General features: G+C 43.0%; 1 protein-coding gene across 2 annotated transcripts in view; it reads right to left on the bottom strand.

Moving 5' to 3' along the window:
* The window catches only part of oxr1a (oxidation resistance 1a), a 142,166-nt gene that overhangs the window by 39,452 nt on the left and 85,236 nt on the right, over positions 1 to 17,478 (bottom strand). For both annotated transcript variants that reach the window (XM_060900229.1, XM_060900228.1), the window contains exons 5-7: positions 8,607 to 8,765; positions 8,039 to 8,223; positions 4,025 to 4,602 (exon numbers count right to left, since the gene is read on the bottom strand). In XM_060900229.1, coding sequence (XP_060756212.1) covers positions 4,025 to 4,602; positions 8,039 to 8,223; positions 8,607 to 8,765 — 922 coding nt within the window. The remainder of the gene's footprint in view (positions 1 to 4,024; positions 4,603 to 8,038; positions 8,224 to 8,606; positions 8,766 to 17,478) is intronic.

Genomic DNA, 17,478 nt, shown 5'->3' with positions numbered 1-17,478 from the left:
TGTGTAAGCTACGTCACAATCTTGGATTCTCTTGCGTAATTTGGACTCAGAACGCGATTGAACCTCGGAGAAAAGACGACAGCAGCCTCCAGGGAAATTTTATTTCAAAAGAAAAACAAAACCTGTACACAGTATACAGGTACAAATATGAACAAATGAATACTCGAACATGTATGTATATTATCTGTCAGTATTAAGGAGTTTATTTTTTTGGCTTCAATCAAACTCGCACTCCAGCCTCTGAATAAGCGTTGTAGCTTCCAGCCTTTTTCTCCAGCTGAATGGATCGAACAAAGGTACAGGGTGTGGTTATAAAGTTTCAATTATTCTACTTTTATACTTTCAGGATAGAGAGCTTTTTAAAAAAACCTAAAATAAACAAGCTCTACTGTGAGCTTCTGCTCATATACTGTACGTATCCCCCCACTCTCGCTTATATCAGGATACAAGCAATCGAAGGAATACGACACTTATTATGAATCAAGCAGGTGTGATTTGTAGTTGCTGAAAAAAATGCTACGCAAATTTTCTAAGTCCATGCTAAATGTTTCGGAAATACATTAAGCTGGTAAACAGGAAGTCGATGTGCGACAGACCTGAAAACAGTATACACGGTATAGAACCCAAAGCTGAAGCTTGGTACCAAATATTAAACAGTTGTGATTTGTAGGTGCTGAGAAAAAGGTTACTAAAATTTTGTAAATCCACCCTATATGTTTCGGAAATACATTAAGCTGGTAAACAGGAAGTCGATGTGCGACAGACCTGAAAACAGTATACACGGTATAGAACACCAAGCTGAAGTTGCACATTGTTTGTTTGCCTCTCCTTTTTTTTTTTTGTTAAACGTTATCTTCATTTTTCACTCTACCTTTATATTTTGCATTCCATATGCACTTTATATTTCATATTTTATATATATATATATATATATATATATATATATATATATATATATATATATATATATATATATTTTTTTTTTTATATTGGTAAGCGTAGTTTGGTTGGGCAGTTGCAAAATAAGAATTTCATTACCCAACAATAAACCGCTGTGTCTGTTATTGTGTATATGACAAATAAAAAATCTTGAATCTTGGTAGCCAGTGGCTATGATTTGTGGGTGTTTCGGACGGACAGAGAGACAGACAGATGGATAGATAGATGGATGGAGGTAAACCAGTATATCTCCCCTCCTTCGGAGCGGGGGTATAAAAACCTAAGGCATAAATTCAGCCGATTTTTATTTATGGCGTATCTAAAAATATAACGCATCGAGTCTAGACACCACCATACTGTGCGGAATCAAATTGATTTTTGTGTACCGTTATACCCCGAGTAAGCAGACTATATTTTTGGTTACATTTTGCGATTATATGAACAGCACCTAACCTAATGAATAGCTTTTTCAGTGGCCAGCTGAGAATTCTGCTTCTTCACACTTATTCACATGAATATTTATTAATTCAGACCCTAATTAGGTTTAACATTTATCTGGGTAATTAAGGCATAACTTTGACATTTTCTATCAGGCCAGGTCAGACCAGAATTACAAACTTAACCAAAATCAGAAGCAGCTCTACGGCCCTTAAAGAGAACTGGAGGCAAAATTTTTTATCATCAAAATTCTATTCATCTCTGTCAGGTGCGCGAGGGAGGCGGATGTATGTGCAGAAGTGTTCAGTTTAATAACAAGAGTGCAGATATATACAAGGTGCAAGACTATACAGATATATACACAGGTAAATAGTCCAAATCGGCAGGCTAGATCAGAGATGTGAAAACAGGCAAAGGGTCGGTTGAGGCGCAAACAGTATCTCAGACGCCAGGCGAGAACAAGAACTAGAAACAGGAACAAGAACTGAGAAACCAGGAAAACAAGAACCCGGATTGAAAGGCTTGGTAATGTGTACTTAATATAGCGTAATACTTCGCATTCCATTTGTGCCTTGTTCACGGCGCGCGTGCTGGAGCTTCCTCGGCGCACACGCAGCCCGAGGCGCGCCTTCAGGTGCACGTGCCACAACACGTAGGACTGACGATCTCATTTTATTAAATATAGGAACGCACTTTTGATCGCTATTTTGTCACTGCTAGAGCAAGTTATGAGCATTTGAAATATGCTCTGTAATATATCAGTCCATATGTCAAAGCAACGGCTGTAAATGAGATTCGTTGAGACCTGTGCGAGACATCGTAGGACGGAAGTAAAACGTACAGCGGAAATCAAAGTGACCGACATCTGCCAACGTTGTCAAAAGACGCGCGCGCCCTCTTTTGAATGCTGATGTAATCAAGCCGGAGGTTTTGTTTGTTTTGATGGCAAATCAGGAAAGTTTGAAAAAAGTAGGCAGTAATCGTCATTTAAACTCGTTTTAGTGCAATATTTCGTTTGGAAAACAGTTTTCAAAATGGCGGCACTGACACCTGGCTGACACTTGACGTTTCAAAGTCTCGCACAAGTCTCGTGAAGATCGCGCGGATAAGCGACGCCTGCCGTGGACCAAACGAACTAAATTCAACACGGCTAAAAACCGAATAGGCCGATAAGTGTAATATTTAATTGCAATTAGTTGCCGATACGAGTCACGATATAAGGTTACTCAAACCGAAAACGTAACTGAATAACACGTTAATTAAGAAATAAAGCAAGTTTAAAAATGACTTCAGTTCTCCTTTAATACATACCTAAACTACTTTGTTTACTCTCAGGTGTGGTTGGTGTGAGGCCACCTGTGTGTGCTCTTGTTGTCTTTGATAAGTTCTTGCTTATCGTGCTGAAGGTCAGTATGTGGCTAAAGCTAGCAGAGTTCGATCAAAGCGGCTATCAGCAGCTCCCAGCAGCCTCAGAGCTCAGACAAACAGCACAGGCTCACTGCGATAGCGCGACCTCAGAGCACAGTGTTGTAATGGCTTCAGCACTGCGTCCTTTGGCACCAAACGGTTTTATAATTAACACGCATCACATCGAATAAAGGTTCTGCTCCGTAAATCACAGAAGAGCACGACATTGTTTTATATATGATGTGCGAAAGCCCTTAAAAATAAAACATGAACATATACACTACCGTTCAAAAGTTTGGGGTCACCCAGACAATTTTGTGTTTCCCATGAAAAGTCACACTTTTATTTACCACCGTAAGTTGTAAAATGAATAGAAAATATAGTCAAGACGGGCGGCACGGTGGTGTAGTGGTTAGCGCTGTCGCCTCACAGCAAGAAGGTCCGGGTTCGAGCCCCGTGGCTGGCGAGGGCCTTTCTGTGCGGAGTTTGCATGTTCTCCCCGTGGGTTTCCTCCGGGTGCTCCGGTTTCCCCCACAGTCCAAAGACATGCAGGTTAGGTTAACTGGTGACTCTAAATTGACCGTAGGTGTGAATGTGAGTGTGAATGGTTGTCTGTGTCTATGTGTCAGCCCTGTGATGACCTGGCGACTTGTCCAGGGTGTACCCCGCCTTTCGCCCGTAGTCAGCTGGGATAGGCTCCAGCTTGCCTGCGACCCTGTAGAACAGGATAAAGCGGCTAGAGATAATGAGATATAGTCGAGACATTTTTCTGGCCATTTTGAGCATTTAATCAACCCCACAAATGTGATGCTCCAGAAACTCAATCTGCTCAAAGGAAGGTCAGTTTTATAGCTTCTCTAAAGAGCTCAACTGTTTTCAGCTGTGCTAACATGATTGTACAAGGGTTTTCTAATCATCCATTAGCCTTCTGAGGCAATGAGCAAACACATTGTACCATTAGAACACTGGAGTGAGAGTTGCTGGAAATGGGCCTCTATACACCTATGGAGATATTGCACCAAAAACCAGACCTTTGCAGCTAGAATAGTCATTTACCACATTAGCAATGTATAGAGTGCATTTCTGATTAGTTTAAAGTGATCTTCATTGAAAAGAACAGTGCTTTTCTTTCAAAAATAAGGACATTTCAAAGTGACCCCAAACTTTTGAACAGTAGTGTAGAATGTTACACATGATGGCAGATACAATAATTACATAACAGAAATACATCAAGTCTTACCCTCTGCTGAGCCCGGTCTCTGACTGCCTTTGCCTGACGCGGCAGTGTCTTTCTGTGTGTGCTGTGCATTTTCTCGCTGCTCCTTAGCCTGTTGCATAGTGTGACTCTTCCACATCTTTCTCAGCTCCTCCACATCGGTTTCCGAGTCCCGCTTGCCGTCTCTGGTGGTTTTAGCCTCGTCTGGGTCACGTTCCTGATCTGTGACTACTGTGGCAGTGGAACTCTGGGAGGGTGTAGCTTGTGGCTGGTGCTGTTCTTGGTCCCTGCTGGATGGTGTGCTTAGCTGCTCCTGGTTTTGGGGCTCATCTGAAGCCCTGGAGGATTCTCCTCCTGCGTCTCCCTTTGCCTCTTGGTCATGCCTGACTGTGTGGCCGGATTCAGAGGACGACTGGTCCTCGCTCTGGACCTGCTGGGTGGTTGGCTGCTCCTCACGGATAGGTGAGAGCTCGGGTTCGGTGAACACGTCCTCGGAAAGTGAGGCGTCCGTGCTACGCGGGGCTGTGCTGCCGCTGTCGTGCGCCTCTCTCAGACGCAGTTCTGCGTGATGAACAGGCCCTGAGAACCATGCATCGATGTCACTGCAAGAACAAAAGTTTAATTTGGTTACCGTAGTGATTTCCATATAATGACATTTACAAAATGGAAGCTATGACTGCTTAGGTACATAGCGATGGTAACAGCGATATTATTAAGTGACTGCAGTCTTCGGTTAAAGGAGGATAGGGAAATATTCCAGACTCGTAAATGATGTCTTTATTACGGTCTACAGGCTGAATTATACTTGATTAATAACTACAAGTACACACTGCCAGGTTTATTCTGCAGTTGTTCGGAGCATCCTCATAAAGTCCTTACATGTCCGTGTGGTGCAATACCGACAGTGTAGCATCACGTGATACTGTATCCACAACTGACTAAACTAGTGTTGTGTCTCAAACTCTATACTTATATGCTATTCTATACAGTTTATGAGTACTGGTTTTCCTATTACGCTTCATGTTCAAACTTCAAAAACCTTTTCAAACCTTCTGAAAAGTCTGCTTTTGTGTACCAAATCTTCTGGACTTTCTTGATATGCAAATGTAAATACTTTGGAAAGTATGGACAAAGATTTGAGACGCAGCTCATGACAATAGTGGAGTTTTAAAAAGAAACCGAGCTCGTTAGGTTCGTTTAACATCGCCATGCGTGAACTCGCTAAACACTTTATAGTTCGACTTGGAATCTAGTCACTAGGATGCTTTTGCTCTGACGTGACATGATCGCTTGGATGTCACTTTTAACCTTGTCCTTTGCGTACGGAGATTTCTCCAGATTCTCTGAATCTTTTAATGATATGTACCGTAGATGGTGTGATCCCACGTTCTTTGCAATTTTACACAGAGCGGTGAACCCTTGCCCATCTTTACTTCTGAGAGACTCCGCCCCTCTGGGATGCTCTTTTTATACCCAGTCATGTTACTGACCTGTTGCCAGTTAACCAAATTAGTTTCTTTCAGCATTACTAGGGCTGTGCTCGTTTGCCATCAGTTGCTCACGATATCGTACCATATATATCGCGATATATCGAGTTAAACGATGTCTTTAATGTATTGTAAGCAGAGGGCGCAAATACGTTTGGCGCCAAAATTGTTTAATCAATGAGTCTCGAAACGAGGCCATGGAGACATGGGGGACGTAATTAGCAGCTTGCAGCGTCTGTAGCAGAGCGCATTGAAGCAGAGCGCCTAATTTCTAGTGCGCATACCCTGAGTAACTGGAAGCGCCATTTGTAAATAAAAACGTTTTTGGTTGGAACAGGTTGCAAGCATGAATTTCTGTCGATTTCTGGCAGGAAACATGCTTTAAATCAAGTGAAAATTGATGACAACCTGCTACAGAACCGGGAGATATGCATGAAATGTGTCATACAGAGGTTTTTCACCTGACGTCACAGGGTCACGTGACGCCCCGGTGTCCGCCATTTTGAAGGTCAAGCTAGCTAATGTCAACAACATAGCTAGTATGTTACTGTAGCAATGTTTACGTTCAGTCATTTGGATGACTGTTAAAACCTTTCAGTCTCAAGTTTTTCCTTTACTGTATTTACTAGTTTACTGAGCTAGCGCGCTCGGGCAGGCCGGGAACTAGCGCGCGCCTAGTACAGCCCAGCTAGCTGCTAGTACACTGCTACAACACAGACTCCGACCCTAATAATACAGTTCTTGGTCATTGCCTGGTAACAGCAAATTTATAACGGGCCATGTCTCAACAGACTAAGAAGTTATTTCAATGACATTTAATAACATTTTGTTTATCCTGAGGACCGAAAGTAAATGAAAATGTGAACAAACCTTAGCTGTAATAAGATGGCGACCACCGGCTCCAGGGACGACCCGCTGATGTAGGCATGTTACTCAGCCTGACACAAAATATTTCTAGGCATCCAAACTCTTATACGCTTTCAGATCAATACCTGTGTATGGCGATGGGTTTTTAACGACATGGGTATACAGATCATGTGGGATACAGATATACAGGTATACAGATCTAGCGGGAGTCGCCATTGTTGTGACCGCCAAAATGGCGCCATCTACTTGTCGACATGGCAACGGTCACGTGGGTCGAAAACCTCTATATGGGATTTTCGATTTTCAAGTGAGTAAACGATATCGTCTCGTACCCCCGAAAATCGTGCATGATCGAGTATCGCGAGCTGTGAGCACAGCCCTAAGCATTACACAACTTTTCCAGTCTTTTGTTGCGCCATCCCAACTTTTCTGAAATATATTGCTGACATCAAATTCAAAATGAGCATATATAGCTTCCATGATTTGCAAATCATTGCATTCTGTTTTTAATTTACATTTTACACCAGTGTCCCAACTTTTTTTTTTTTTTTTTTAGCATTGGTGTTGTAAGAGACTAGCCTAGGGTGCAGAATGTGGAACATTTTGCCACGTTGTTCATTCCTGTTTATATGTTAATGATGTCATATGTTAGGTTGTGTTTTTAATTAATTTTTTGGTAATCCATTTAAAATTTCATTGGGTGGCGGCTTTGTGTATTATTTTAGGTCTCCCAAAGGATCCTCCTTCCAGAGAAAATAAATATTACTCGACTAATATTTTTAATATCATGTAATTAGTTTAGTGTTAGGAAATGGGAAGTAATACTTCAGCTTAATGAATACTGCAAAAAGAGCAGCAGGAAAAAAAGAAAAAAGAAAATCATCACTCAAATTATTGATAAGAGGATATAAACATTCAGGCAGGCGTAAAGGATGCTAAAATCATTAACTTCTTATTAGAAAACAAAACGGGGTGATCAAAACGTAGGCGGCTGAAAGTGGGCTTCGTTGACCTTGGAGCACAAATCCATTTCCTGCATCATCAAGCTGAGCAATGGACATCTGAGGCAATTTTAGAGCCGTATTTTCTTTTTTCATATCTGAAACTGTCACACTGGTGTTTCAGCTTGATGAATCTCATGAGGGATGTGGGTTTCAATGCGATTCGTAGAGTTCTTGGACATTTAAAAAAAAAACACAGTATCTAAGCGTGGGCGGCACGGTGGTGTAGTGGTTAGCGCTGTCGCCTCACAGCAAGAAGGTCCTGGGTTCGAGCCCCGTGGCCGGCGAGGGCCTTTCTGTGCGGAGTTTGCATGTTCTCCCCGTGTCCGCGTGGGTTTCCTCCGGGTGCTCCGGTTTCCCCCACAGTCCAAAGACATGCAGGTTAGGTTAACTGGTGACTCTAAATTGACCGTAGGTGTGAATGGTTGTCTGTGTCTATGTGTCAGCCCTGTGATGACCTGGCGACTTGTCCAGGGTGTACCCCGCCTTTCGCCCGTAGTCAGCTGGGATAGGCTCCAGCTTGCCTGTGACCCTGTAGAAGGATAAAGCATCTAGAGATGATGAGATGAGAATCTAAGCGTATTTGAAGGATTCTTTATACTGATCTGCTGACCAATAATAATGGGTCAGAAACAGATTAGACAAATGACGCGTCAAAATTAATTAATAAAAACAAGTCTTACATGGGCAAGGATTCACGGATCTTGCTGTCTGTGATCTCCCGATACACGGCTGCAGACTGCACCTCCTCCAGTGGGCACATGATGCCGTACTCCTCACAGCCGCACTCCTGCACCAGCGGGTCCGTCCGGTGAGGGTCAAACATGATGTTGTTAGGTGTCACCAGCAACACCCCACTTACAGCCCCCTGGAGAAACAGTGAGATTTCATGACTTGTTCACAACAACGCAACAGTCATAACATGACATTCTGACACAACGATATTCACTAAGCAGCACTTGCAGTGTATGAGCCAAACACATTTGATTCCAACTGAAATAAATCAGGTCAATATTACACAGATGAGTCCATACAAAATTTCCTGAGGGGACTGTATGTGTAATGGAAACAGCTGCCAAACTTGTCCATTTCCAGAAAAGAAATGTGGAAACGCTGCCATTTGGCATCCTAAGCTCTAAGTCTTAGTCGTTCAGAATTTTTGCACAAGCCCCTCGAGGAAAACAAACCATCAAGACGCTTCGAACAAGTACCCGAGCGTCTAATTGGAGAAGATCAAGAGTGCTGACTTGCCTTGCCATCTGTGATGTACTTGCAGTTGATTTTGAGGAACTTCTCAGTAAGCGCCTCTTCTTCCTCCGAGGTAGAAGAGACGATGCGGGAGTGGCGCAGTGCCGAGAAAGCTGGCGGTGCCGAGGCTGGGGTGTCTGAGCGAGGACCTCCATCGGAATCCTGAAAGAGAACAGAACACTTGTAGAGTAAATTTTCGTGTCAGACTGTTTTGCAATTTTCCTTTTCACCGAGTCTTGCCTATTCAAGGACTAACGACTGAGAACGTTCCGTACCGAAACATGTTCGTTAAGTGCGTAGCAGACGTGCGTGCAAGCCAGTGATTACAGAAAGGACCAATCAGCTTGAGAGCTGATCACGCTCCCGGAGCATGATCAGGGCATGTAATGCAATAGATATCGCCTTTTTATCTAGTAAAGAGTATATATAGATTTGAGAACAAAGGGACGGTACGAGTGGTGTACCGAACCCTCATCAGTATGTGTCCGTTTCTGCAATGAACCTTCTTTTACTTGCAAAAGGACGAGACTGGTGTTGGCGTTTGTCATTTTTCTACAGTATGTCTCTGTTTCACACACACTGCACCCCCTTACGGACTCATTACTACCCTGGAAGCCAGGAAAAGGTACTAGAGCATCATGGGTGGTTACTGTATAGCAATTTCTGGAGTGTAATCACTTACCACGCAGAACCCCTTTCTATATTTATATAAATGCCATTTAGTTTATCTGAAATCTGCCCCTGTTATCATCTATGTACTGTAGAGTTACCCATAATGCCCTGTGCTTATTGTATTATGCTGTATGGGTCATTATACTGAATCTGTACTTATGAACATCACTCTTGTCTTTATGATTATACTTGCCTTGGCTTCATTCAAATAAATCAAAACAAGCACACATACGTTGTTGCTGTTGCCGATTACGTCCTGAACGTGTACTGAATGTGAATGACTAAGACCCGTTAAAACATCTAAATTGATCTCAACGTAATCAAATGATGCAATCAGTAACTAACAAGCTCAAATTTCCGACTAGTGCAAGTGAAGGGCTCCCACAGTGCATGTAAAATCGCCGTGTTTGCTTAGTACGGCGGACAATCAAACATGTGAATCCACATGACAGGTTTGGGAACCGGAGGTAAACGGCAGGGAACTTGCGCAAGTCTTTACAGTTTTATAGACTCTCTTACATCAAGTTAATATGACGGTTAGTAGAAGAAAAAGCTGGAGGAAACAGAAACAATATTTCCTGCCTTGGGAGAAAAAAAAAAAAAAAAAGAACTTGTGCATTTTGTTCTTACAAGCATCCAGGGGGTGAGGAAGTAGAACAAGGGTCATGAATAAAAAAAGAAAAAATGTCAGGATCTGCACTGTTTTGCCTGTAAGTAGTAACCTATATGGAGTGAATCATCCGACTGCACATGAAAATATCGTTTTTTGCTAAAACAAGCAAACAGCATGGCGCATACACAGGAACATCCAAAAGGCTTCTTCAGTTCTGTCTGACTAATAGGGAGTATCGGGTATTTATCCTCTCATGGAGGAAAAGTAATTCTAAGGTGTTGTTAATACCCTGTCCACACTAGGGATTTTGTACCGATACGAAACTACTTTCGTACCGCAACACCTGTCCACACTAGCAACTATACCGGTACTGTAGCGGTATAACTGTATCGGTACGAAACCCACAAATGTATGGGTTTCGTACTGGTACAGTATCGGTACTATAGCGCTTCGCTGTAGTGTGGACAGATGAAGCGGCTCTGTATCGATACAAATATAATGCGCATGCGCAAAGTCACACACCTCAATCGATGTCTTCGCTGAATAAAATAGTGAAGAACGGAGATTCGTTTGTTTCTTTCTCAACTGCCTCGCGCGTTTTATACAATTCGACTGAATAAATGACCACCACAAATACAGACTGTACATTGACAACAAAAAGCACACACACGTTGTTTCATCCGTACAGAAGCCGAGAGAGGCCCTTCATATAATCCTTTTTTTTTTTTAATTCACCTTGTTATCCCGAGATAACGACATAACTAATTCAGGATCTCGAGAAAACAACACAACTAATCCGAGATCTCGAGAAAACAAAACAATTATTTCATGATCTCGAGTAAACAGCTGAGAAATGGTTCATTCAGGTGCGCCAAGAGACTTGTGATATGCTGACTTTGGGGCTATTTCTCATTCTGTATAGACGCAACTTTGGTCATTAGGATGTCTGGAATAATCGATCACCTAATAAGGCAATATTTTGATCAGGGGTTGACACAGGGAGAGATTGCATTAAGTCTTTTAAGAAGGGATAATTTCAAAATTAGTCCGCGGCACCTCCGCAGAAGACTGGCCCGGCTTCGTCTCTACCGACGGAGATACAGTGATCCAGCTGAGATCGTGAAATAATTGTTTTGTTTTCTCGAGATCTCGAAATAACGGATGCCATATATTCTCGGAAGGAAGTTACTCGGTAACCATGGAAACATTTCGCGCACGCGCATTTCAACTACCGTGAAAGAAAACCGCAAACATTTCTCGCTAGTGTGGACAGATGCACTAAACTGTACCGGTATACTTTGTATCGATACAGTTATACCACTTTCGTACCAGTATAAGTGTGAACACAGCATAAGTCATCCTGTTGGTGTGGGTCACTGGGGGCTGGGTGTGAACGGCCTAGAGAGTCGTTGTTGGATTGTCGGCATCTTAGGCCAAGTTTACATTAGACCGTATCTGTCTCGTTTTCTTCGCGGATGCACTGTCCGTTTACATTAAAACGCCTGGAAACGCCGGGAAACGGGAATCTGCCAGCGTCCACGTATTCAATCCAGATCGTGTCAGCTCCGGTGCTGTGTAAACATTCAGAATACGCGGATACGCTGTGCTGAGCTCTAGCTGGCGTCGTCATTGGACAACGTCACTGTGACATCCACCTTCCTGATTCGCTGGCGTTGGTCATGTGACGCGACTGCTGAAAAACGGCGCGGACTTCCGCCTTGTATCACCTTTCATTAAAGAGTATAAAAGTATGAAAATACTGCAAATACTGATGCAAATACTGCCCATTGTGTAGTTATGATGGTCTTTAGGCTTGCCATCCTTCCACTTGCAAGTGGTAAGTGACTTGCGCACAGCGGCTCAGTCCCGAATCACTGCTCGTGCACTACACTCGCGCGCTCTGTGAGCTGCGCAGGGCCGGAGTGCGCACCCTCCAGAGGGCACTCGCTGTTCAGGGCGGAGTGATTTGGAGCGCATCCGCTGAGGAGGAAGCGATGAGCCGCACTGACACATTTCAACTTACGTGCCGAATTAGTCATGTGATTAGCGTATCCGTGTATTGGCGTTGCTGTGTGCACGCGAATCGTGTATTGGCGTTGCTGTGTGCACGCTAATCGTTTTTAAAAACGTTAATCTGATGATCCACTGATACGGTCTAATGTAAACCCCACCTTAGGTTGAAACGCAGGTGGTTTCTATAGTCTGCTAGTTTTCTGGAAGTCCTCTCACACCAGTCGAAGGGTTCTCATCCCAAAGGGCGTGGAAACATGTCTGTAAAGGTTCTCAGTCATCCAGGTCATAGTAAACTGTGGGTGGTAAAAGAGAGTAACTGGACTTGCTTGAAGACGTTTCACCTCTCATCCAAAAGGCTTCTTCACACCCAGCCCCCAGTGACCCACACCAACAGGATGACTAATACCCTGTCCACACTAGGGATTTTGTACCGATACGATACTACTTTCGTACCGCAACACCTGTCCACACTAGCAACTATACCGGTACTGTAGCGGTATAACTGTATCGGTACGAAACCCACAAATGTATGGGTTTCGTCCCGGTACAGTATCGGTACTATAGCGCTTCGCTGTAGTGTGGACAGATGAAGCGGTTCTGTATCGATACAAATATAATGCGCATGCGCAAAGTCACACACCTCAATCGATGTCTTCGCTGAATAAAATAGTGAAGAATGGAGATTCGTTTTCTTTGTTTCTTTCTCAACTGCCTCACGCGTTTTATATGATTCGACTGAATAAATGACCACCAGAAATACAGACTGTACACTGACAACAAAAAGCACACACGCGTTGTTTCATCCGCCATATTCTCGGAAGGAAGTTACTCGGTAACCACGGAAACATTTCGCGCACACGCATTTCAACTACCGTGAAAGGAAACCGCAAACATTTCTCGCTAGTGTGGACAGATGCACTAAACTGTACCGGTATATTTTGTATCAATACAGTTATACCACTATCGTACCGGTATATATGTGAACACAGCTTTAACGACACCTGAGGATTGCTTTTCATCCATGAGAGGATAAATACCCGATACTCCCTATTAGTCAGAGAACTGAAGAAGCCTTTCGGATGAGAGGTGAAACGTCTTCAAGAATCTTCAAGCAAGTCCAGTTGCTCTCTTTTACCACCCACAGTTTACTATGACCTGGATGACTGAGAACCTTCACAGACATACACAGGAACACTTTTTCTTAAAAAAAAAAAACCCAATATCTTATCTTAGATATTGATTTTTGTACGTTCGTGATTCGAACCATGATTCGTCTTTGACCCTGTGTATAAGCATGGTGTAATGAAAATAACGGTCACGTATCTTGTCTTGTCTGGACCTTCCTTTGACACCACATAATAAACCTCTGTTCCCAGAATGGTTCGCTTCACAGGAAGCGCATGCATGTGAATGCTGATAAAGAATTAAAACCAGCCTCTGAAACATGGATTAGCTACTCAGCTCTTGTAAGCTCAGGGACTGAGAGCTGTGTGTGTGTACGAGTGTGTAGCGTGTGTGTATTTGTATGCTGGATGAGCGGAGATCGCCCAGTGCAGACGCCACGGTCAGAGAGTGGGCAGCATGGTCTGCTTCAAAGGAGACCTCTGGCCTACGGCTGTCTACTGCACTCTGGTACACCCTCCCACAGCTCCACACACACACACTTCTATTCTTTTTGGAGAACTCAAACCCAACACACACAAGTTGGTGGTATTGGCTATGAAACAGGATGCTGTCCCTGTGCTGTTACTCATAATCATACTGTGCTATTCTGGGTAAATCCTTTTAAAAGTCAGACTTGCTTTTTACAAAGCAGAAAAAGAACTAAAAAAAGGTAATATAAATTAATTTCATGGCTTTATATTGGAAATTAGGTTGTTTCTTAAAAAATCTGGTGTATATATATATATATATATATATATATATATATATATATATATATATATATTAGTGCTGTCAAGCGATTAAAATATTTAATCGCGATTAATGTCGCGACTGTCATAGTTAACTCGCAATTAATCGCAATTTAATCGCACATTTTTGTCACATGAAAAACCATTGTAATTCTCTTATCAGCATAAAAAAGTGAATGGGCTTGCTCACCGTTCGAACTACGGGGGTACTCGGGGGATCCGAGATCCCCTGAAACAGACATGAGATCCCTTGAAAACATGATTTGGGAAATGTTGGGGGGTCTCTAAAATATTGGCAAAATGATGTTTATTGACATAGCAATCGTGTGTAACAGGAAGCATTTGCATAACCGAAGTGAGCGCGCGATGGAGATCCGCGCTCTGAGACAAGCGCAAGCACACACCCCCCCCCAGGGAAAAAAAGGGACCCCCCGAAAATATCGGCATAGTTCGAACACTGGTTGTACCAATGTTTTGTTTTTTTTTTATTGCAGAGCATAACACGTCTTGTCACAGCCACTGCAAAGTGGGGCTGGAGCCGCCGATGGGAAAACGAAACCTAAGCCGAGCACCGTGGCTCTTCGGGGGAGGGCAGAGGACTCTGGCTGTGCGGGGCATTACAGTCTAGCTGCTATCGTTTTTCTAAGCAAAGTCTCTGTTCCAAGTTCCTGGCAGTTTCAAAAGCTTATGAAAAACCTACATCATGTCACAGAGCGTTAATCTCGCGATAAAAAAATTATCGCCGTTAAAATTGAGTCAAGTTAACGCGTTAATAACGTGACATTTTTGACAGCACTAATATATATATATATATATATATATATATATATATATATATATATGCATACACACACACACTTTTTTTTAAGAAACAACCTAGTTTCCAATATAAAGCCATAAAATTATTTATATATATACACATTTCCCAATCATGTGGCAGCAGTGCAATGCGTATTCTATTAAGTCCACGTGCCTCAAGGTTCCATGTGTTGTTTATTGGGAGATGCTTCAGTTCACACATGCAAAAACCTCATTTGCATATTGTTTTATTCATCTTGTTTGCCTGAAATGCCATTTACGCAATTATTTTCTGTAAATCACCCGCAGGACGTCCACTAAGTACACATCCAATTTATCAGACTGCACAAGCAATTTTGCTTAGGATTTTAGTAAAGCAAGGACTCGGAGTTGTGTCCTTGGCTCAGTAGTGATTAAGGAGATGTTACTAAACAAAATAAATTAAATCACTCAATTTGAGGTTGGTCCTCAAGCCATCTCTCTAGAAACGACATTCTGATGCCTTTAATCTCTCAATCATAGTGTAGACTCTGTACTGGTTAAAGTATATAATGACCTGCTGCTTTCCTTGGATTGCGTCAGTTCTGGTTCCGTTGCACTCGAATGCAGCATTGGACAATACTGAAACGTATTTCCATGGACAGGCTTGAAAACAGTCAATTTAGGCAGAACTTTTTTTCAATTCTGATCTTATTCGACAGACCATAAATTTTGATTCTCCAGAGTCTTAAAATGTATAATATAGTGGACTCACAAGGTTCTATTTAAGGCCATGTATGATTCTCCCTTACTACATTACTGATTTCAGCCTCACGCGCAACATGGCGCTGCTCGAGGCAGACGTGTTTGCTCGCTCTGCTCTTGGGCTGACAGGAGTCTATAACCATGGACTACCTTCCTGTAAACTGTCCTTGACCGTTTCCATTTGTTTGCACACTACTGCCCTTTTTCGCTGCTACATTCTATCATTGCCTTATTAGTGGCAAGCACACTATTGTTCTTCTTAAGTTTACTTATTCTGCCTTATTCCGACACGTTTTTTGGATCCACTACTCCTCCTAGGGTGTTTGAGATAGAGACACCGTTCCAACTCTGAGACGTCTGGCCCGAAGTGGTGTAGTGTGCTTGTATACAGCTTTTGGATCAACGTGCCCGTTCTCTTGTTCTTGTCGTTTTTCTTTTGCTTTTTTCCCCATAGAGAATGAATAGGGCTCATGAATCGAATCGTCCTACTCGGACACGCTCCATCACAGATGCACCAAACCTCATGTGATACTTCAGGCCAACTCCCCTGACACATACATGCAATCGGTTCTGACCCGCACTCATATTTTCCCTTTCTTTTGGCTCATCCCTTTTTCCTCCATAGGCTTGCATTGATTTTTGGCCCCATTGAAAATGAATGGTGTTTCAGGAGAAAAACTTTCACTCTCCAATTTTTTTTAACCAAGTGACCAAACTTCAAGAAACTTCACTTGATGCCTCAGGCCAAGTCCCCGCACAGATCCATGCCCTCATCTGAGACCTGCACTCGTCTTTTTCTTGGTTTTCACGCATCTCTTTTTACCTCCATAGGCTTCCATTGATTTTTGGCCCCATTCAAATGAATGGAGTTTTGCTCAGTAACACTTCACCACACATCCACCAAACTTCATACGGCACCTCAGGCCAAATCACCCATCACACACATGGTATCGGTTTTGACCCGCGCTCGTCTTTGTCTTGCCTTTCATCCGTCCATTTTTTCTCCATTTTGCTGCTAATCAATGGAAGCTTGACTGAGCCCATGTTTACATTAGACCGTATCAGCGGATCATCAGATTAACGTTTTTAAAACGATTAGTGTGCACACAGCAACACCAATACACGATTCGCGTGCACACAACAATACCAATACGCGGATACGCTCGGCTCCGCAGGCATCCTGCGCTCCAAATCACTCCGCCCTGAACAGCGAGTGCCCTCTGGAGGCCCTGCGCAGCTCACAGAGCGCGCGAGTGAAGCACACTAGCAGTGTTTTCGGGACTGAGCCGCTGTGTGTGTGATCCCAGCGCATATCACTTATCACTTGCAAGTGGAAGGATGGCAAGCCTAAAGACAATCATAACTACACAATGGGCAGTATTTGCATGAGTATTTGCAGTATTTTCATACTTTTATACTCTTTAATGAAAGGTGATACAAGGCGGAAGTCCGCGCCGTTTTTCAGCAGTTGCGTCACATGACCAACGCCAGCGAATCAGGAAGGTGGATGTCACAGTGACGTTGTCCAATGAGGACGCCAGCTAGAGCTCAGCACAGCGTATCCGTGCATTCTCAATGTTTACACAGCACCGGACCAGATACGATCTAGATTGAATACGTGGACGCTGGCGGATTCCTGTTTCCCGGCGTTTCCAGGTGGTTTAATGTAAACGGACAGTGCATCCGCGAAGAAAACGAGACAGATACGGTCTAATGTAAACGTAGCCTGAGTCATTCCTCCCTTCCCCCATAGGTGATGATGTATTTGGCAAGAATCTGCTCATTTGAGACCTAACCTAACCTGCATCTGTTACAACTTACTATTAGCATATACATAATAGTAGGTTGTAACAATATCTGAGGCATTAATACATGTTATTATAATGGATATGTCTTAAGATTTCTGTGTAATATTCGCATATTGGCTTTAAAAAACAAACAAAAAATAATACACTCCCTTATTAAGCCATTCTGGACAGCATAATTCCACATTTCTGCAGGAACCGATCAGTCCCTTCTGATCAGACCCCCTCCCTCTGACCCCAAATCTCCAGCATCATGCCATGCTAAGACAAACCAGACCATCCCACAGCCTGAAAAAAGCAACTGAAGAGTCAAAACA

The sequence above is a fragment of the Neoarius graeffei genome, chromosome 19 (assembly GCF_027579695.1).
Source record: "Neoarius graeffei isolate fNeoGra1 chromosome 19, fNeoGra1.pri, whole genome shotgun sequence".
In the NCBI taxonomy this organism is placed as follows: Eukaryota; Metazoa; Chordata; class Actinopteri; order Siluriformes; family Ariidae; genus Neoarius; species Neoarius graeffei.
The sequence above is the reverse complement of the archived record's forward strand: the minus strand, read 5'-3'. Positions and strand labels throughout refer to the sequence as shown.